Genomic DNA, 23149 nt, shown 5'->3' with positions numbered 1-23149 from the left:
CTATGGCCTTTCCCCCCCTCTGGACTTTCCCCCCCTCTCTCTGGCCTTTTCCCCTCTCTCTCTAGCCTTTTCCCCCTCTCTCTGGCCTTTCCCCCTCTCTCTAGCCTTTTCCCCCTCTCTCTGGCCGTTTCCCCCTCTCTCTGGCCGTTTCCCCCTCTCTCTGGCCGTTTCCCCCTCTCTCTGGCCGTTCCCCCCCCCCCCCTCTGGCCGTTTCTCCCCCCCTCGCCTTTCGTTCCCCCCCCCCCCCCCCCCCCCCCCTCCTCTCTGGCCTTTCTCTCTCTTTCCCCCCCCCCCCCCCCCCACTCTCTCTGGCCTTTCTCTCTCTTCCCCCCCCCCCCCAACTCTCTCTGGCCTTTCTCCCCCCACCCCCCCCCCCTCTCTCTGGCCTTTCTCTCCCCCCCCCCCCCCACCCCCACTCTCCACTCTCTCTGCCTTTCCTTTCCCCCCCCCCCCCTCTCTGGTCTTTCTCTCTCTTCCCCCCCCTCTCTCTGGCCGTTCCTCCCCCCCCCACTCTCTCTGGCCTTTCCCTGCCCCCCACCCCCACTCTCTCTGGCCTTTTCCATCCCCTCTCTCTGGCATTCGCCCCCCCCCCTCTCTCTGGCATTCCCCCCCCCCCCCCCTCTTTCTGGTCTTTCTCCCCCCTCCCCCCTATCTCTCGCCTGTTCCATTTTGTCTGTCTCTCAGCCAGGTCCTCAGTGCATATGTGGGGGCAATGCACAGTGCAGAGCGTGTAAAATCAAATATGGTAACGTAACTCCAGAATAAGTTCCTAATGACAGAAAAACATTTTAGCGAACTGACTAAAGCAGCTTGTAGTGGGGACTTGGATACATTACATTCTATCCCCTTATCTAAGTCATTAGTGGAAGAAGACCAATATGGTGCTTATTAACTGCAATAATTTCTACTACTGTGACTTTTTTTAGCTTTAGGATATATCAGTTACTTTGCTGATCCAATTTGACACAATGTTGGTGTTTTAGTTGATAAGGCAAGTGAAATCTTGGAAGGATTATAAAACATTTCCATTTGTATTTATCAGTGCTCATCACAGTGAGTACTGGAAGTGGCATATTGTCTACTATGTACCCAGTTTGTGAAACTATAGGCCAGTTAGCCTAACATCTGTCATAGGGAAAATTAAAAGCCATTATTGAAGATGTTATGGCAGGGCACTTGGAAGAATTCAAGGCAATCAGACAGAGTTAGCATGGTTTTGTATAAGGGATATTATGTTTAGCCAATTTATCGGGGTTCCTTGAAGGGCTCACGTGCTGGGGGAACCAGCTGGATGTACGGTAATTAGATTCCTAGAAGGCATTTAATAACATGCCACATCAAAGCTTATTGAGTAAAATTAAAGCTCCTGGTGTAGGGCTTCCGGTGTGCACCATGGAGTAAGTGGTCACACACAAGGCAGCTCCTGCCCAAGGTTACAGAAAAGAGCTCTTTTTTTTTAATCAATACGGGGTGGAATTTTGATGAAAAGGCGTAGGTGAATGTTGGAGGAGTACTTTCCCCCAGGAATGGTATGTCTCTTGGTTACCAGATCCGCAGAAACAGTGAATGATTTGGCTGAAGCTGCAGCCTCTTCCAGCATGCAGGCAGGGGAAGGGCAGGCTTAGAGGTTTCAAGCTGACTTGAGGGCCTTTATGATAGCTGAATTCTAGCAGCAGAGGGAACAACTGTGAAAAGATCTCACCAAGGCCATTGAAGAAGCGGTGACGGCTGACTTCCAGTGAAGGCGGGCGGGAGGCAGCCGCGCATTGGAGGGCTCCCGTTCGGGAACGGCATTGTCGCGGACTGACGCCCGGTCCTAGGGGCAGCGAAGGCGTTGAAGGCCAGGAGAAAGCACAGGGAAGGGATATGTCGAGGTCCAGTAAGAAAACGGCTGAAAGTTCATCGGGGAGTAGAAAGGTCACCGCGGGGTCACCAAGGAAAATGGTGGCTGGAGCACCGGGGAGGCCGCATTGCTTACGGCTAAAGAAATAACTACAGTAATGGCTGCAGAATTCGAAAGGCAGTTTACAAAATACATGGAGACAATGAGGAAGGAGATGAGGGAGGTTTTGAGTGTGCTGGTGGAGAAGGCGATTTCCCCGGTGACGGCGTTGGCGAGCGCAGTGGCGGAGGTGCGGGAGCAAGGGGAGGCGCTGAAGGAAGTGGAGGAGACATTATTGCAGCATGGGGATCAACTTACGTCGATGGGGAAGGAGATGCGGAAGGTGGTGGAGATTAATAAGGATCTGCGATGAAAAATGGAAGACCTGGAAAACAGGTCCAGGCGACAGAATTTGAGGATTATGGGGCTGCCCGAAGGAGCTGAAGGGCCGAGACCGACTGAGTAATTTGCTGCGATGCTGGTGAAACTATTGGGGGAGGGGGAGGATCCCTCCCGATATAAACTGGATCGGGCTCATCGGTCATGGAGGCCTGTACTGACTCTGTGCTTCCGTAGGTACAGTGTGAAGGAGAAGGTCCTGTGCTGAGCCAAGCAGACGTGGGTGGTGCAGTGGGCTGGAGCTGGTATACGTGTATACCAGGACTTTACGGTGGAGCTGGCGAGGAGGCGGGCTGCTTTCAACCGGGTGAAGAGAGCACTGTACATTAGCACGGTGCAGTGCGGCATTGTATACCCAGCGAAGCTGAGGGTGACTTACAAGCTCAAGGACTTTTATTTTGGAACGGCGGAGGCAGCGGAGGAGTTTGTGAAGGCAGAAGGACTGTGGCAGAACCGAGAAATTGAAAAATGGCCATGTGCCAATGTAACCTCATGACTGTATTTTCTTTTGTTTGTTTGTTTCACTGCATGCGGGTGTATGGGCTAAAGGAGCCAATGTATATATTTGAACAAGGGAAGTGATGGGACTTTCACTCGAAGTGAGGGCTCTTTGGGGTGTAGGTGGATATGCGGGGTTTGTGTGCTAAAAGGAGATTTTTTGGGGGCTTTCCTAGGGTCGGGCAAGGGGGAAAGGGACCCGGGCGGGGGCCTCCACGCTGGCCTGTCTAAGCCAGCCAGTGAACAGGTGTGAGGTGGAGGGAGGGGCTGCAGCCATCGGAGGCGGGCAAAACAGTGGTCTAGCCGGGGTGGAAAGTTGGGGGGGAAGGAACCGAGGTTGGGGGAAGGAGTTTTAGAGAGGCAGTGGATGGGAGGAGTCCTGGGGGGGGCGGGGGGTGGAGTTTACAACTCTTGGGTATCGTGTACGGCACTCTTTCAGAGGTTGGACAGCATTGAGTGTGTTGGGGGGGGGGGGGGGGGGGGGGGGAGTGGACTCTATGGTTAAAAAAGAAGCTTATTATCTAAATCATGAGAAATTGCAAAGCTCAGATGCAGAGGGATCTGGGTGTCCTGGTGCAGAATCAGAAAAGGCTAGTATACTTTCAACAAGTAATTAGGAAGGCTACTTGACAGGGGTGAAACCATGATCAAGAAGGTGGTTTGCCCAGGACGAGGCTAGCCCATTGCACTTTGGGTGTGCTGACGCCTGCGATGTCCCCAAATGCGGGATACTCGACTACAAAATTTGTGGTAGTGGAGGACTGCGTTTGCGCTTTCGCCTGATTAATTAAACAAAAAATAGAAAGAAAAAAAAAGAAGGCTAAGTAATTAGGAAAGCAAGTGATAAGAAAGCTAAAGACACGGTGGCACAGTGGTTAGTACTGTTGCCTCACAGCTTCAGGGACCTGGGTTCAATTCCGGCCTCAGGTGACTTTGTGGAGTTTGCACTTCCTCCGAGTGTCTGCATGGGTTTCCTCCGGGTGCTCTGGTTTCCTCCCACAGTCCAAAGATGTACAGGTTAGGTGGATTGGCAATGCTAAATTGCCCCTTTGCGTCCATTTTGCCCATCGGGTCTGCGCCGGCCCTTGGAAAGAGCACCCTCCTTAAGCCCACGTCTCCACCCTATCACCGTAACCCAGGGATAGGCTGGAGACGTGGGCTTGAGGAGGGTGGTCTTTCCCGTGCAGACCCGATGGGCACAATGGCCTCCTTCTGCAATGTAAATTCTATGATTCTAATAGAATATTGTCATTTATTGTAAGGGGAATTGACTACAAAAGTAGGGGGCATTAGAAGCAGTTCAGGAAAGGTTTACTAGACTAAGACCAGGAATGAGCAGGTTGTCTTATGAGGAAAAGTTGGAGAGGTTACGTTTGTATCCATTAGAGCTTAGAAGATTAAGAGGCAACTTGATCAAAACCTTTAATATCCTGGAGAGTACTGATGGGATGGATGTGGAGAGGATGTTTCCTCATGTCAGAGAATCTAGAACCAGGGGTCACTGTTTAAAAGTAAGGGGCTGCTCATTTAAAACGGCAATAAGAAGAATTTTTTTTTCTCTGAGCATCGTGAGTCTCTGGAACTCTACCTCAAAAGCCAGTGGAAAGAGAATCTTGGAATATTTTTAAGACAGAGTTCGATAAATTCTTGATTAACAAGTGGGTGAAGTTTATCGGGGGTGGAAAGTGGGGTTGAGATTACAGTCAATGTTGAATGGGAGAGCAGGCTGGAGTGGCCTACTCCTCATATAATTGTTATGTCCGTAATGGACAATGTGATTTATCTTTGTGCAGGGTTTTTTAAGTTAGTAAGGAAGCCACGATCGGTACATATTCTTTCTGTGCCACATTGTATCTGAGAACCTGAAGGCAATTTGAAATGATCATGTTTCTCATTACTTTTACACACAGACGCTAATTATTTGCAACTTTCTTCTCCTTTTCCAGCCATATGATGTGAATTTGCAAGTGACATCTGTTTTGTCAAAGTTATCTTTATTCCCCCATCCACACCTACATGAATACTTACTGGATCCTTACATTAATCTGGCTCCTAACTGCAGGTCTCTGTTTTCTGTTATTGTACGGGTAAGTGCATAGCAACATACTTGGATCCTTCATATTGATAGATGTGAAAATTATGCCTATTTTTAAAAAAAACATTTATTTTAATTTCTAATGGAGGTTCGCTTTTACTGTTAATATAAACTGACTTTTAAATGAACTGTAAAAACATTAAGGATATTACACTAAATTCCTACTAATGAATTTCTAGGTGGTTGGAGATTTAATGTTGAGAATACAACGTATCCCAGACTTCACACCAAAGCTTTTGCTAGTCCGAAAACGTCTGCTGGGCGTTGAGCCAGATGGACCAATGTGAGTTCAGATTAATCACTTTTTCCGATTCCTCTTTCATAAGATTGATATTGTGCATTTATACTGCAAGTAAGAATCTGACAGATGCCTAAATCAAAAATGTTGCAACAAAATCCCCTAATTGCCATTTTCTTTCTCACCTCTACCTCCTACCACGGGTCATTCCAACCTCCGAAAGCATACAACCTACAAGTCCTACCGTTTGAAAAAACATGTATAAAAATGTTATTGATGCCTGTGCACATTCTCCCCGTGTCTGCATGGGTTTCACCCCCACAACCCAAAAATGTGCAGGTTAGGTTAATTGGCCATGCTAAATTGCCCCTTAATTGGAAAAACATAATTGGGTACTCTAAATTTATTTTTAAAAGAATATTGATGCCTGTGTAGACTTTATTGCATAGGAGGACATTTAACCTATGGTGCAAGAGCTCGTTCTTCAACTGAAGGTATCAACACTAATCCAATTTCCTTGCTATTTCTTACTATCCTTTTATATTATTTTGAAACTTAACCAATCCCTTCTAAATTACATGCTACTCGATAGGTATTTGTAATAAAGCACACCATGCTCAAATAATCTTCTGTGAAAATAGTTCTTCGCGGTCACCTTCATTATTCCATGTTAATCCTCACTTTTATGCTTCCTTTTTACCAATTCACCACTCCTTTACATTACCCTGTTGAGGCCTTTTATGATTTTGACAGCCTCAGTTAGATATCCAACCTTCTTTGTTTCAGTAAAAACACTCAATTTTTAAACTCTCGCCACATTTTTAATCCAATTAATTGTCACAGTTGTTGCAAAAGTAACCAGTTTGTGTTTTCCTGCAATTACCTAATCCTGCCTATCAGTGTGATCTGCCTCCCGATTTAGTATCATTCCTCTTGTGCCTTAGTCCAAATCCTTTAAATAAATGGAAAATGAAAGATTCCTCAGCCCACGTCTCTGGGCACACCACTGTGCACATCGCACCAATTTGAAGAGCATTAATTACTCTCCAGTCATCTCTCTGTTCCTGTTAATACTGTGTACCCTAAATTTCACAAGTCTCTTGCGTGACAATTTATCAAGACTTTCTGAAAAACCACACATACAACATCCATCATTTTCCTTTTGACTCTGGTTTCCTGAAAGAACTCAGTGAAATTCGTTGAATATGATCTGCTTTATCCAATCCCATGTTGATTGATTTAATTATCTCCTGCCTTCTAATTACTCACTAATCTCATCCTATATTGCAGATTATAAAAAATAATCTACAAACTGGCCTGTAATGTCCAGATTTCTTTCTTTCTACATTTTGAACTAGGTGTAACTTTGGCCACATTCCAGTCCTTTCATGTAATTTGTGTTTTCAGGCAGTTTTGAACATTTTTATTTTGCTCGCCACTGCCTCAGGTTTCAGTATATCATCTGTGCCTGAGGAACTGTTCGCAACAGTTTTGTTTTGTGTATGTCTGCTAATTGATCTTCTTGATCTTCTTTAGAACCTACAGTCTCGGCTTTCTCTACCTCCTTAAAGCAGAAGCCCTTCCTTCACTGCTACCCAGAAATACTTCATCTTTAAATTGGTTCTCTCCCTTTTTGGCAATCCTTTTACTTCTGCATGTGTTTCTTTAATGTTTTTGATTTTTCCCTTTACCTTGATTACCATATTCACTCGACCTTATTTTTAAAAAATTCTGCTATATTGTTCTCAAGTATTTATTACAACCAATGAGATTTTATTGGCCTAATTTTTGCTGAAATTCCCACGTTCCTTCCATAGTTGTTGAACTGTCTAATTTTCGTTTATCTGTCTTGGTTAGTGTGTACCACAAAAAGTTTTCAAAAGTGTTCCAAATATGGATCTGGCCCTGATATCTTCCTGAGGGCAACTGTCACTTTTTCTCTTGGATGGTTTGTGCATCTTCCTTTATGCAAGTTGCCTCCTGATGCCTCAGTATCTATATACTTGTATGATCCAGGAGAGTAACAATAAAACTGACTTGTGACCTGGACCAAATTCAGTAACTTGTGTGTATGCTCCTTTAATCTTTCTGACTGCAGATCAGAGTAACACTTGGTGAAGCATAATTTGGTTTCAATTGTAAGATACCTTATTCGACAGTAGGTAGGGCACAGAGAACAATGGAATTAATAAAGGTTGCTTGATGCAACGTGTTTGAGTGCCTGCCTGCATTGCAGTCAAACAATGTGAGAAGACAGTGCAACCTCAGTATCTATATATTTGTATGATCCAGGAGAGTTGGCTTGCTATTCTCACAAAAGTGTTCCAGTTACTGCCTTGCTTTTACGGTCTGCTTTAAAGCTAAGGTCATTCTTTCACCCTGATCCAAAAGATGTCCCTCATTTTTTTGCTATTCTCATCAAAATGTCCCAGTCACAAAAGCAAATGAGAGAAACCAGGTTTGATTCTGATTGGGAAAAGTTGTAGATTCATAATGCAAATTTTGTGGGGACCGTTTGGTTCATGTCACTCTTTGGTCCTATAATGATAAATCATAATCCGATAGATTTAACCATGCCATGGATTGAGTTCCTGGATCTTTTAGCTGCCTTTTTGCCACAAAGCAATTTGATTTTGTGTTTTTTTAATCTGCAGGAAATGTAAATATAATTTGAACAGCTTTAGTTACTACCTACCTAAACTATATGTCTTCCTCAACTTCATCCCAATTTTTACTTGTGGCACCGTGATTAGCATTGCTGCCTCACAGCACCAGGCACCTTGGGTTACTATCTGTGTGGAATTTGCACGTTCTCTGTGTTTGTGTGGGTTTCTGCCAGGTGCTCTGGTTTCCTCCCACAGTCCAAAGTGTGCAGCTTAGGTGGATTAGCCATGATAAATTGCCCATTTGTGTCCAAAGATGTGTTGGTTAGATTATGGGGATGAGGCCTCCTTCTGTACTGTAAGGATTCTGTGGTTAGAAATAAGGGGCGCGATTCTCCGTTTTGCCGGTGCCCGGGGGTTTTCTGACGATGTGGGGCTGCCCCACAATGGGAAACCCTATTGACCCGCCGGCGTAACGGAGAATCCCGCTGGCGGGTCAGGGCAAAAATGTGGGGCGGCAGGAAGGAGAATCCAGCCCAAGATCTGATTTTTACTATTTACCATCAAAAAATCTATTGTTTCTTGTTTGCTTTTGCTGACAGTATTAGAATAACAATTTTCTTGATGGAATGCAATGTATTCAACTCAATTCCTGGGTATATATATTTTACTGTTAAATTTCATTTTTTTCCCCAAATGTTCGGAACTTCAGGGGCGGGGCCAGAGAAGCACCGCAAGGGCCTCGCCGATCAGAGTGGCGTGATTCCCGCCGCCACCACTTCCCGGGTGGCGGTGAATCACTGCCACAGCGGGGGCGGGATTTTCGGCAGCCCCAGGAGATTCTAAGACCCTGCTGGGGGTCGGAGAATTTCGCCCCAGTTTTGTAAGTTGAATTGGATGTGGAACCTTCACTGTATCAGCCGAACAAATATACTTACTGAAGAAGTTAAGGGGGGGTTGTTGGGTTACGGGTATAGGGTGGATACGTGGGTTTGAGTAGGGTGATCATTGCTCGGCACAACATCGAAGGCCGAAGGGCCTGTTCTGTGCTGTACTGTTCTATGTTCTAAGTCAAAGCTAAATTATTTCACCCTTTCTCCCCCACACAGCATTGACCATATGACCTTGCTGGAAGGTGTAATTGTGCTGGAAGAGTTCTGTAAGGAATTAGCAGCAATAGCTTTTGTTAAATTCCATGCTTCTACCACGCCCTAATTGTTGGCTGGATTCCACACACAAGCATCCCATCAGCACTTCAGTTTTACCAGCCAGCTTCCACGGAAACATTTGGAACAACAAGGTCAGCTGTGACTACTAACTGTCGTGTGCTGTGCGTCAGTGTCTTGCACATGGATAGAAAAAGGGAAGTACATGCAAAATGGAGCAACTGATGCAATTGTCTGTAAAGATGGGAGAACATGTCAAGAAGAAGACTAATACTTTAATTGACATTGATATTGGAAGGGTGTTTTTCGAATAACAGCGGACAGTCTCAAAATGTTGTGTATGTTGTATTTTACAGAGAGAAGTAGTAGTTTTCCTACTTCTGGTCCCTTTTAAAATCATGATCCTTACTCTTATTAAAAATTGTTCTCAACACTTGAGAATGGGTTGGGAAAAGGTCAATACCAGAAATATTAATCAGTATTTTATCAAATCAGAGAATTATTTAAGTACCGAAAGCTGGGGTGCTGATCTGAACTTATTGTATGTTTTTGTGCCTTTGAAATGGGCAGTATTAAGTGTTATGTCATGTTAATATTTAATCACTCTGTTCTCTTCCCCTCCCCAGACAGTCCATAAGCCATCCACATGGGCACTGGCTTTGGTGACTTTTTCCGAACCTTCATATTCATAACAGGGAATCGCTTCCATATTTGGATGCAAGTCTAAGCTTAAGTATTGTATACTTGCACAAAAAAGTGATATTTGGTTTATGCTCTGTTTTGAGTGTTCACTATTAAGAAGTACCTTAGTGTTCAGCAAAGCTGTAATACTACAAAACTTTCACTCTTAACATGATGACCACAACCTAGTGTTAATGAACCCTTTGAAACAGCCATCACCGACATCTTTTTGTATACAACTAGAAAATACAGAACTATAGATATTTATAAATCACTATAACCTGCATACTTATAAAAAGTTATTGTTCAATATATTTCACATTGAATGCCTAAAATAACATGGGGCTGTTGTGCAATGATTTAATGATTAAATCTTTACAAATGCTTCATTACTAATGTTTGTTACAAATTATGTATTACAAATTAAGTTCTGTACTTACACTTTTGCTAAAATATTACCAGTGGTGCATCTTTTCTATTTTCGTTTTGATTCTAAAATGTTGACATGAAACAACAAGAGCTCTTTTTTATAGTTAGCAGCATTGGAGCTTTACTGAACATGGAGTACTAGTAAATAGTAGGTGCTTGAAGTGTTCGTTTATGTTTCTGTAAATAAGTCTTATTTGTAATGTATTTGGTGCATTACAAACCAAATATTTTGAAAGTTCATCACATTTAATGTCAGAGTCTTCCTCTTTCTGTTCTTAAGAGTGCAACACTTATTTTGCGTGCAATACAAAGGCTGTATTACCCCAAGATGCAGCTTATATGCAACACTTCTGTCGTATATAAGAAAGTCTTATATATTGATCTGTGCTTGCTTCGACTGTCACCATTGTATATGGTAAATGGGTTAATAATCTGCCTAATTTCCATTAAAAATGCATTGAGAATTTTCCTGTTGACGGCATTTTTTTAGGACCCTCATACCTTGATATGCCAGACCTTTTGCACCGACTGCAGATAACCTAATACTTTGTTGGCTTCCAGTGTAAATTTTTTGTTTGAACTGATTATATTTGAGCAGAATAGGAAAGGTGATCTTTAAATCACATGTCAGCGTGGTTCTTGCAGTATCCAGGATTGCTTTAACAGCAAATTTTGCCATGTTGCATTTTTAGTGACTTGTTAATCATATTTCTGTGATTGTACAATACCTCCACCAATCTAAGCAACAGGGTTGTTGGCTTCATAGAACATATAGTGCAGAAGAAAGCCATTCGGCCCATCAAGTCTGCACCGACCCACTTAAGCCCTCACTTCCACCCTATCGCCGTAACTCAATAACCCCATCTAACTTTTTTGGTCACTATGGGCAATTTAGAATGGCAAATCCACCTAATCCGCACATCTTTGGACTGTGGGAGGAAACCGGAGCACCCAGAGAAACCCACACAGACATGGGGAGAACGTGCCGACTCCGCACAGACAGTAACACAGCAGGGAATCAAACCTGGGACCCTGGTGCTGTGAAGCCACAGTGCTATCCACTTGTGCTACCGTCCTGCTTCACTGGGGAGAAAAACATTCATGTAAGTGTTTTGAGATTACCAGAATTAATCTGTATATAGAAGTAACATGGAGAAAAAAATTTAAATTCATGAGATTGACCCTGCATTCTTGCAAACTAGTGTTCCATCTTCAACCTCCCATTCCTCGCCAAAATCCTTGAATGTGATGTTGCCTCCCAAATTCCTGTTTATCTGTCCCAACTATCCATGTTTGATTCCCTCCAATCACATTTCCATCCTTACCACAGCACTGAAACAACTCTTGCCAAAATCCCAAATGACATCTGACCTGACTGGAGCAAAAGTAAACTAGCCCTCCTCGTCCTTCTTGAGCGGTCTGCAGCTTTTGAAATCGTTGGCACATCAACCTCCCCCAACACCATCTCTCCACACTCATCCAGCTGTGTGGACTGAATTCACCCGATTCCGTTCTTATTATTTAATTTAGTCATTGTATCACATGTCATGGTCTCTCTTCCTGCTCCCACCTCATTATCTCTAATGTCTCCCTCTATGCTTGACCCCCTCCTATTTTTCACCTACATGCTGCCCTACAAACATACAAAATAGCAGAAATAGTCCCCTCGAACCTGCTACGCCATTCAATAAGATCATGGTTGATCTGTTTATATTTCGAGTTATTTATTCGTATCCCTCCTGCCGATAATCTTTGATTCCATTGCCTAACAAAAATCTATTCAATGCCTAAAAAAAATCCAGTGACCCCATTTTCATCATCTTCTGAGGCTCAGAGTTCCAAATTTGCACGACCCTCCGAGAAAAATATTCTCCTCATCTCTGTCCTAACAGGGCAATCCTAACTTTAAAACAGTGTCCCTTAGTTCTGGACTCGCCTACAAGAGGAAACATCCTTTCTACGTCCACTTTGTCAAGACCATTCAAAATCTTGTATACTTAATCCAGTCTTAATCTTCTAAACTCCAGTGGAAACCAAGCCAAGTCTGTCCAACCTATCTTCATGATAACTTGCTCATTCCAGGTGTCAATCTGGTAAATCTCCACTGAACCACTTACGTTTACATCATTGAGGAAACCAAAGCTGCACACAGTATTTGAGATGGGGTCTCACTAATAATGGCCTGTATAATTGAAGCATAACATCCTTACTTTAATGTTATAACAAAGATTAGCATTCCATTAGCCACCTTGATTAGGTGCTGAACCTGCATAGATGCTTCTGCACCTCAGAATTCTGCAGCCACTCTCCATTTCAGTGATACTCTGCTTTTTTTATTTTTCCTGCCAAAGTGAACAACTTCACTTCCCCACTTTATACTCCATCTGCAAACTTTTTATTCTTCAGAACTTACTTTCCTATCTGTCTTTGTATTGTCTGCAAACTTCTCTCCCTCATCTAAGTCATTGATGTAAATTGTAATAAGTTGAAGCCCCAGCACAGTCTCCGGAGGACTCCACTCTTCACATCCTGCCGATCAGATGAAGCTCCATTTACGCGCACTGTTTTCTGCCAGCCAATCCTATGTCCATGCTGATATGTGTATTGCACACACACACACCCCTCCCCTTCCCCCCCCCCCCCCCCCCCCCCCCCCCCCCCCCCCCCCCCCCCCCCCCCCCCCACCCTCCCCACACACACACACACAATGAGCTTTTATCTTTCCACGATAAACCTTTTATGTGGCACCTTATTAAATGCCTTCTGGAAATCCAAGCACAGTACATCTGCAGGTTCCCCTTTTTCCTGCCTCAACTCATCTGCTGAAAAATCCTCATTCATACCTGTTCTCTCCAACCTTAATCATTGTAACACCTGCTTGACCTTCCATATTCTACTCACCCCAAACTTGAGGTCATCCAAAAATGTTAGTGGAAGAATCAAGGAGGCCATTCAGCCATGAAGAAGGCCATTCAGTCCATCAAGTCTGCACCAGCCCTCCAAAAGAACACTCTCCAAAGGCCCACTCCCCTGCCTCATCCCCATAACCTAACCTACAACTCTTCAGACATTAAGGGATAATTGAGCATGGCCAAGCCACCTAACCTGCACATCTTTGAACTGTAGGAGGAAAACCCATACACATGGGGGAAAACGTGCAAACTCCACAAAGACAGTCACCAAAGGTCGGAATCAAACTCTGGTCCCTGGTGCTGTGACAGCAATGCTAACTGTCATAATATACATCTATGTATATAATGGAGTGCAGACAGGCAGTGATTGACAGACAGGATGACCAGTAAGCACACAGAACAGAGCAGCCAATCACCAGACAGGACACTACCACTATAAAGCCAGAGGGCACTAGGTTTCCCGCTTTCTCTGGACCCAGCCACTGAGACAGTCAGAGTTCGTGAGCATAGCCAGTGCAAACACCATGCGGTAGCTAGTAAGTCTGGTCAGGCTAGTATCAGGTCTCCAGTCAAGTCAGTATAGTGTCAACCCACAGTTGAACATGTATAGTAGTTAAGACGTTAAATAAAATCGTGTTGCATCTTATCAAGTGTTGGAGGTCTGTCTCTCGCTACACTGCATCGAGTGCAGTGCACATTGGCCCAGCCTGCCTAACACATCACTAACCACTCTGCCATCAGGGCCGGCTCAAGGCACCGGCAACTCGGGCTGTTGCCCGTGGCGCCATGTGCTTGGGGGCGCCAGAGACTCTGGTCCCGCGCATGCGCAGTTGGGCCGGTGCCAACCAGCGCATGCGCGGTGGCCGCCCGCCCCCAGGGCGGCCCCCCGGCTCGGTCCGCTCCCCCCCCCCCCCGCCCCCCTCGGGTCCGCCCCCTCGGGTCCGCCCCCGCCCCGCCCTCGGGTCCGTCCGCCCCCCCGTGTGTCCGCCCCCCCCCTCGGGTCCGCCCCTCCTCGGCCCCGCCCCCCCTCGGGTCCGCCCCTCCTCTGCCCCGCCCCCCCAAGGGTGCCGAAGTTCAGCTTGCCCGGGGCACCAGCAACCCTAGAGCCGGTGCTGTCTGCCATCGTGCTGCCCATGTCCTAACTTGCACTAAGTCTCATTTACTTATCACCCCTGTACTCACAACCGACATTGGTCCAGGTCAACAACACCTTGACTTTAAAATTCTGATCCTTATTTTGAAATCCTTCCATCGTCTCATTTCCTACTTCCCTCATTCTAATCACAAACCTCTAAGTATTTGCATACACCTAATTCTGGCCTTTTTGAGCTTCCTTGATTTTAATTGCTCAACGGCTGATGGTTGGAACTTCAGCTGCCTGTGCACTATGATCTAGTGTTCCCTCTCTAATGCTCTACTTGTCCTTCAAGGCACCTTCTAACACCTACCTCGCTAGCAAAGCTTTTGGCCATCTCTCCTTATATTACCTTGTATGATATGGTGTGTAGTTTTGGGTCAGTTTAGCTCAGTTGGCTGGACAGCTGGTTTGTGATGCAGAGCAAGGCCAACCGTGCAAGTTCAATTCCCGTAACGGTTGAGATCATTCATGACCTTCTCAACCTTTCCCCTCGCCTGAAGTGTAGCGATCCTCGGGTTAAATCGCCACCAGTCATCAGCTCCTCCCTCACCAGGGACTATGGCAACTTTACTAATGTTGCTTTATAACATTCCTGTGAAATGCCTCTGGACATTTTTATTACATTAAACCATCATATAGGTGAAAGTTATTATACCAAGTCAGTAGTCATATTATTGGTGTCATGCTGCTCTATCCCTTCAATAAAATCACTGCTTGGTTAAGGAAGTGCCATTAGAGTGCATCTTTGACAGTTGTCCTTCATTTTGATTAAATCTTTGCTATGTAGTGAAGAGGTTTTTATGGATACATTGCAATTTCTGTTGGCTGTGACAATGATGGAAACTCTTCATTTTCATGTTTTACTATTGCACATGAATCCCCAGAGATAAATTAGGTGCTTAACTCGTCTTCCAGTCGAGATTGATACTAACTTGCAAGCTCCCCTGATTTTGCATCTTTTGTAAACCTTACAAATGTATCTTGTTCTCCAATTTCAGCAGCGTGTGAAGCTGGGATTTACTAGGCAATGTCTCCTTTATAACTAAATTTGATATTGTTTTGGAACATCTCTTGTGGATTTTCTGCCTCAGAAATCTTAGGGGTTTATGTTCAAATAATTCTGAACCAACGGAATATCCAGCTGTAAATTGTGACGTACAGTATATGATCGTTCATGACAGCCTCCTTCATTAAAAAACCTAGAAGCATTCTATCTTTTATTTTAATTCAATTCTCACATGGAAACATTTACTTACCACCTTAAATTTTGATCAGTCGAATCTTTAGCAGGAAAGCGCCTGGATTTCCCGGCTTCATAACTGACCGTTATAAGTTGAGATGACAATGAATCCATCAACGATGTTTTCTCATTAGTTTAAAAACATATTGCCAAATTTAATTTCCAACCTTTCTACAAATTACAGTTGGTGCAGAATTTTATCGTGCATGTACTGGAGAGAACACGCCACCAAGATAATTGTAATGTGATTGAATTGTCTGTGCAAACTATTCTGTTATTAACGGCAGGTTCACTATCGGGAAAGTGCAATCGATGGCTTGCTGCCATTTATGCCCCACAAAAAGTAATTTGCACAACTTTGACATGGTGCTGAACCCAAATAACCTTTCTCGTATGAAACGATGTGATGATGGAAATGAATGCTGAAGAAACTTAAAGATCATGTTGTTCTCGTTCTTTTAATTAAAGTATGCTTCGTACACATTTAGAGAGGTTTGTGTTGGTCTTCTGGCTACAATGAAGGTCGCCTTTTTATGATGTTTTGTCCATATGGCTTTCCTGCGGCCATGTCGTTAAAAGCAGAATTGTGATTTGTTTTGCCTTTCATGTTCTGTGAGGAAGGCTCTCTGTGAAGTCCTGAAGGGATGACAAGTAGTCTAGTGTGTGAAGATGCCTTTGTTCAAATACTGAAGAACATCCTTTCATTCTCAACAGTCTGTCTATGTGAGACTAGTGCCAAATGGTACAGTTAGCAGAAGAAGAAAGCAGAGGCTCCAGCTGCCAAGATGCACTTGCCAAAATTGGAATTATCTAGAGTTGCTGGCCCTAATAATATCAGCAAAGGTAGGTTAGAACAAAGAACAAGAACAAAGAAAAGTACAGCACAGGAACATGCTGCCCGGCCCTCCAAGCCTGCACCGACCATGCTAACCTAAAACCTTTTACACTTTCGGGGTCCTTAATCTCTTTATTCCCATCCTGTTCATGTATTTGTCAAGACGCCCCTTAAAAGTCACTATCGTACCTGCTTCAACCACCACCTCCGGCAGCGAGTTCCAGGCACCCACTACCTTCTGCACAAATAAAACTCCCACGCACAGCTCCTCTAAACTTTGCCCTTGCACCTTAAACCTATATCCCCTAGTAATTGACTCGTCCACCCTGGGAAAAGCTTCTGACCATGTCCCTCATAATTTTGTAGAATTCCATCAGGTTGCCGCCTCAATCTCCGTTGTTCCAGTGAGAACAAACTGAGTTTATTCAACCTCTCCTTAAAGCTAATGCCCTTCATGCCAGGCAACATCCTGGTAAATCTCTTCAGTGCCCTCTCCAAAGCATCCACATCCTTCTGGTAGTGTGGTGACCAAGGTTACTTCCCAAAATTAAATGCATGTTTTCTTTTTAAATGCTCATAATAATCATGCCTAAACTCTCAAGATTTCTTACTGGTGAAATGATAGCAGTGGAGAATTTGCTCTCTGATCCTGTGTTTCAAAATGGCCATACTCTAGATTTCAGTTCATGTTCTGTAGTTATCTATCCAATATCTATAAAATATCATAAGCTGAGAGATGTAAGTGCAGCCGTCTCTCAAACTGGAAACTAACTCACATATGCACCTGCTTTGGAGGAATCCGCTAAAATGTTCTGTGATGGTAGATTATCTTTTTATACTTTACAAAACATAAATCCTCTGCAGAAGGTCAATGTCTGTAGTTTATTTGATATTCTGCTCAATGGAAACTTCTCACTAACTTTGATTAGGTCGCCTCTTAACCTCTATTCCAACGAGATTTATCCTATGGTTTCCAATCTCCTACATCCATGGAAACAACCTGGTGATGCTTCCCTGTACCCATTCATCTTTGCATCTTACCTGAATTGTGGTGTCCAGAGTTGTCCACCATGCTCCAGCTGAGGCAAGCCAATTTTTTCTTCTAAAGTTTGAAATTATTTCGTTGTTTTTACATTCTATTTCCCTATTCATAAATTTCAGTAACCAAATGACTTTTCACCGCCTTCTCAACGTGCCCTGCCACCTTGAAGGATTTGTGTATATGCATAACCAAACTTTCCATGCCCATCTACATTTTTTCAAAATCATGCTATTCATCTGGGGGCCTCACGGTAGCATGTGGTTAGCATCAATGCTTCACAGCTCCAGGGTCCCAGGTTCGATTCCCGGCTGGGTCACTGTCTGTGTGGAGTCTGCACGTCCTCCCCGTGTGTGCGTGGGTTTCCTCCGGGTGCTCCGGTTTCCTCCCACAGTCCAAAGATGTGCAGGTTAGGTGGATTGGCCATGCTAAATTGCCCGTAGTGTAAGGTTAATGGGGGGATTGTTGGGATACGGGTTACGTGGGTTTAAGTAGGGTGATCATTGCTCGGCACAACATCGAGGGCTGAAGGGCCTGTTCTGTGCTGTACTGTTCTATGTTCTATAGTGTACTGCCTTTCCATTTTAATCATCTCCCATACCAAACTCCACCTGCCATGCTTCTGTCCACTTCCTGAAGCCTGTTGCAACCCTCACCACTTCACCAATTTTCACATTACCAGTACACGTTGAGGAAATGCACATAGAAATGGGTTTGTGGGCTCGAGGCCATGGATTTATTGTTCTCACATTTTCAATAAAAGCAAGTAAATATATTTCCATGAGCCCTCAAGCTTGAATCATGATGAACAATACCTGTATGGATTTCCTATTTGTGGGGCCAGATGGCAAAGATCTCGGCTAATCTGCTGTTGCATTTTTCCGTACTGGAGCTGGATGGTCCGCCATCAATCAGCAAGTAAGGTGGATTGCTAAGCAAAGTGTGAAATTCAGTTCCTCCCTGTTTGTTGAGCAGAGCACAGTGTTTTAGTCCAGGTGCACACTATCCTTCCCAAAAACAAACCGGAAGTATTTTGGCATCTACACCCTTCATGTTTAGGCCACCTTCTCTGAACTGCAGTCCAAATGGTTTCTGTTGAGCTCCTCTGTATATGATCTCCCCCCCCCCCCCCCCCCCCTCAAATGGTAATTGGAAGCTGAAGGAGAGGAAAACTGAGACGGTTTCATGCAAGACATTATTATGAGTCCTTTATTTATGAGATTGTGAGCCGATGCTGATGAAAGTTAAGAGGGCCAGAGTGAAAACAAGAGCAATGCTGGAGAAAGATGTGAATGGTAAAACTATATCATAAGTGCATGTCCATGCAAATATGTCATGAGAAGATGTACAAGTAAGAGTACTTGGAGGATCTAATGCTAAACAAAATGTAAGTTTATTTGAGCATGCTGTTCCACAGAATGGAAAGTTGTACAGGTAAATGTGAAATTGTATGCCGAAAAATATTGTATAATAATCTTTATTATTGTCGCAAATAGACTTACATTAACACTGCAATCACGTTACTGTGAAAAGTCCCTAGTCACCGCATTCAGGCACCTGTTTGGTGTTGCACGTTTTACTATGGGCGTAAAACGCGTTTATTGGAGTGTATTAACACGCCTCCGTATTCGACGTGTGCTTAACACTACTAGGCTCTGTTCTATGTAATTATTCAGCTCTGGGAGTCGCCAGTTGCCGTATAGACAACGTCACAAGTATTCCAAGGTCAAGTTCAAAGTAATAAAGACGATACACCGATTAGTAAGGTTCAAACGATCAATATTTATTATACAGTTATAATAAATACTCATGCACACACTAAGAGACTAAGCTATAACTAAACTTAAGTGAACAGAATACTTATCTAACAGGAACAGGCAAGGTCAGAGAACGAGGCCTTCGTCCTGGTCTTGTACTGCAGCCTTCAGCAAGCGTTCTGGTACTGGGGGTCTAGTGGGCTTGGATCGCGTAGCGAGCGTTGAACTTACGGTTTCGGCGGCTGGTGCTCAACGGCTGGAGTCAGGATGCAAGATGTCAGTCAGGGCCGGAGCACGGGTTTAACAGACCGGGCTCTGTGGGGAATTTGCCTTTATACCCCTCTCTAATGTTTGCTCCCTTCTAGGCGGGCTCTACCTTTCGGTACCGATTGGAGCGTTTCCAAACGGCTACCTTCGAAATCCTCCAATGCGAGGGCCTTCCTCAATGTGGGGGGGGGGGGGGTGGTTTCGATATTCGTTACTCTGGTGCCATCCTGCCTGCACAACCAATTAAGTGTTACATTGAGATGGAAATGTTGCCATTGTTTGTTCCTGGATCTGGGCTGCCTCATCAGAATGCTAAGCGCTTTGCCATTAACACCTTTGGCTTGGAGATCTTGCACCTGGCCAGAAACTGGTTTGCTGTTTGCAAAATGCTAATTAGTTGAGAGCAGGCTGTCTGTTCTCACTAAACAGGCTTTTCCTTCTGTCTTCCATTTTACTTTGGCTCAGTGTCCATTTTGCGTGGCCAGCATGGCTACATTCCCTCCTTGTGATCCTCACAATCATAATATTGTGAAGGATCACCTATGTACGTTGCCTTCCTTGTGTTCTGACCTCTTGCCAGTTCCTGTTCTACTCTATCTTAAACTATGGGAAGAAGAGAAAAATTTTTTAACTAACATTTCTACTTGGCCCTATGTCAAAGGGACATGCATTACTACAACTGGGAACCTCTACCTATCACTATTAACCTTAACCTTAACTTAACATTTCATCACTCTAAAACCTTAACCATTCATACCACAACATCACACTTCCCAACTCGGCAGTCGAGTATGGAACAATATAATACATGGCTGAACTTTTTATTTACAGAGTGTTGTAATCAGTGAGGGGTTGAGGGGTTTGGTGGAATCCGAAGATGGGGGATTGAACTCTATAGATGGGTGAGGTGCTGGAACGAGAGGCTCTCCTCTTCCATTTCCTCAACCTGAGGGTCTGTACTAGTATGATGAGGATCGCGATCACCAACAGTGATTCGATTATATAGGACATGGAGTACCACGTCATGAATTTAGTGCACCAGGTCTGAACCTCGCTGATCAGAGCTGAGCACTGGGGGTTTGCTGTAATTGAAACATTTACAGTGGGGGTTGTGGGGGAAACGTGTCTTGTTTCCACACATATACACATAACATTTAGAAACAATAGGTGGGTTTCCATCATTTTGCTGTTCTTCTTCTTTCTCTTCCTTCTTCCTCCGATATTGACAATCCTGGCTTCGACCTCTGTCTCGTCCTTTGAAACCTTTGGGATCAAGCACAGTATCTGTCAATACACAGTTTAAGACCTTTACTTGTTAGTGCATCTGTCTTTCAAAACCCAATTGACCCTTTAAAATGACTGGCTAAGTCACACCCTGTGACTCCCCTCATTTTTTTTTTTCAAAAAGCGAATTTAAAGACCAGCATACACCTAACAATCCTTCCTTCTGCGAGCCGTCTCGCAGGCTTTGCTGATTTACCATCCGAATGTTCCCGGATGTAAATAGCATGTGGGATGGCGGCCGAAGGGCTACCTAACTTAAAATGAAAACAAACTTTGAAACAAACATCCGAATGAGTTGCGTATGGGCCGCGACGGGTATGAGTTGGATGGGATCCCCGGGTAGGGCGTGCTGTGCCATACCCGAGCTTGGCTGACCAAGGGTTGGTTCTCAGACAGGGCGGGTCCTCAGTGCCGTTTGTCCACTGCCTGAGTAACCTGGAAAAAACGGGTACGAATGTGTTCATCATGACTTGCAGCCTCTATTCGCCGAATAGAGGGGCACCTAAAAAAAAAAAAACCAAGGGAGCCAAGATGCTCCAACTGAGGACATCACTGAAGTTCTCAGAGATATCTGCGGACAAGCTATTTGGCGTGTAGCCTTACAACTTTGGAAAAGATCTCCAATCAAACCGAAGTTCTCAAAGGTATCTGCGGACAAACTAACGTGTATGTGAGGTGGTCACAATCCTTTCAGCTGAAAAGAAGATGTCCATCCTCCAGCTGAACAATGTACAATCCTGAAAACAAACAAACATAAAACGAAGACAAACATACGTGCAGGTTCCATCAGAAAGGACATCGTTTCCCTCAAACGATTCCTATTTTACATCATCTGGACACCTCACTTTTCCTCTGCCTCTGTGAACAGGGTCACAAAGGGGTTGCCGTGTCGGGAGTCAGACACCGTGTCGTCCTGCTCTCCCGGATCCCACACCCTTGTGTGGATCAGGCATGAAACTTTGGAATTGTGTGACCGGGGGTCACTTTCATCGTTACGGACAAGTCTGTACGAATTGTCCCTGTGCCATAATGTAGTGTCGAGTGTGTTGTCGGGGTAGTCGGGGTCGGGTGGTGGTTCTGGATATTTGAGGTAGGTGACTTCCATGGGGTCACTGGAGTCGGGGTCGTAGTTGGTGCAGTGTGGGCTGTATGGCTGTGTGCTGTCGCTGTCTTCAGAGTCAGTGTCAGTCCTGCTGTCTCTGCTGTGGCAGCTTGTGGGTGTGTCGGGGCGTGGTCTATAGTGGTCTGTGGGCGGAGTCGTGGGCGAGTCCGTTGATGAACTGGTCTGTGAGGGGGATGGTGGAGAAGTGTCTCTGGTGGGCGGGGTGAAGTGTTCTGCTGCATCCAGCAGTACATGATGAGCATGGTTAGACTGTGTTCCATATGCCTTTAACTGGTTGATATGGAACCACGCGGTCTTCCCATTAGGATACTTTATCCTGTAAACGGAGGGGCTAATTTTGTCCGAAATTGAGTAGGGACCGGAATATTTTGGAGCCAAAAAACTGCTGGGGTTATAAACAGATAACATAACCTGTTGCCCAACCTGGAATTCTGTGGTGTGTACGGTCTTATTGAAACAGGCAGTGCGTTGCTGTCGGCGTTTCCCTAGCTGGACTGCGGCTGCGATCTGTGCAGACCTCACAGTCTCAACTAGATCTTTAACTGCCTTTTCATGTGTGAGGGCCGTCACTTCGGGGCTTGTCATGTCCAGTCCTAAAAGGAATTCTGTACCTTTCATAGGGCGTCCGGTCATGAATGTATGTGGTGTGTATCCTGTAGATGTGGAGACAGTGTTCCTTATGAACATAAGTGCAAATGGGAGCACTGAATCCCATGTGGAATTGTTCTCTTGAACCATTTTCCTGAGGGTCGTTTTTAGGGTCCGATTCATGCGCTCCACAATCCCGCTGGACTGTGGATGATACGCAATATGGAAGTTATGTTTTATGCCGAATATTGTCAGGACGTTCTTCATGACCCGTCCTGTAAAGTGAGATCCCTGGTCCGAATCGATACTTCGGGGTAAACCGCATCTCGTGAAGATGTGGTGGGTCAGGATCTTTGCAGCTGTCTTAGCTGTGTTTGTACGTGATGGAAATGCCTCTACCCATTTTGTAAAGGTATCTATCACCACCAGAACATACTTATAGCCATTCCGACAAGGGGGCAATGGACCTATAAAATCGATCTGGAGGTTTGTCCAAGGGCCGTTAACTGGGCGAGTATGCCGAAGTTGTGCTTTCTTAGAATACCGCTCCGGGTTATTCTGAGCACAAATCAGGCAATTCTCTATATAGTGTGTGACATCTGTCCTGAGATTAGGCCACCAACAGAGTTGCCTGAGGTGCCTCGTGGTTGAATCAATTCCTTGGTGTCCGTGGTTATCGTGAAATAAAGCAATCATTGCATTTCTATCCTGCTGTGGGACCACATAAAGTTGATCCTTAATGATCACACCCTCATGTGTGGTCAGTGCGTGTTTAAAGTGCTCATACGCAGGCACAAAGTTTCCCTTGAAAACCTCCCTGAGGTCTCCGTCCTGTTTCTGTGCTGCTACGAGATCTTTAACCTCTGTTTGTGAGACTTGTACAGCGCTCACAGGGGCGCTAGCTGGTGCGCTAGCTGGGGGGGTCCATAAGTGTCCTCTCCTGGAACCTGCCTTAGCCAACGCGTCGGCTTTTAC

General features: G+C 44.8%; 1 protein-coding gene and 1 non-coding gene across 2 annotated transcripts in view; both read left to right on the top strand.

Moving 5' to 3' along the window:
- Positions 1-10457, top strand: part of LOC119979699 (protein FAM160B1-like) — a 104878-nt gene extending 94421 nt beyond the window's left edge. The window contains exons 11-13 of the mRNA XM_038822250.1: positions 4672-4866; positions 5054-5157; positions 8825-10457. Of these exons, the coding sequence (XP_038678178.1) occupies positions 4672-4866; positions 5054-5157; positions 8825-8930 (405 nt within the window). The 3' untranslated portion in view covers positions 8931-10457. The remainder of the gene's footprint in view (positions 1-4671; positions 4867-5053; positions 5158-8824) is intronic.
- LOC119951114 lies at positions 3398-3561 on the top strand. Its single transcript, XR_005457506.1, has one exon. It is a non-coding gene; the product is annotated as a U1 spliceosomal RNA (small nuclear RNA).
- Positions 10458-23149: the final 12692 nt, after the last annotated feature.

The sequence above is a fragment of the Scyliorhinus canicula genome, chromosome 16 (assembly GCF_902713615.1).
Source record: "Scyliorhinus canicula chromosome 16, sScyCan1.1, whole genome shotgun sequence".
NCBI lineage: Eukaryota > Metazoa > Chordata > Chondrichthyes > Carcharhiniformes > Scyliorhinidae > Scyliorhinus > Scyliorhinus canicula.
The sequence above is the reverse complement of the archived record's forward strand: the minus strand, read 5'-3'. Positions and strand labels throughout refer to the sequence as shown.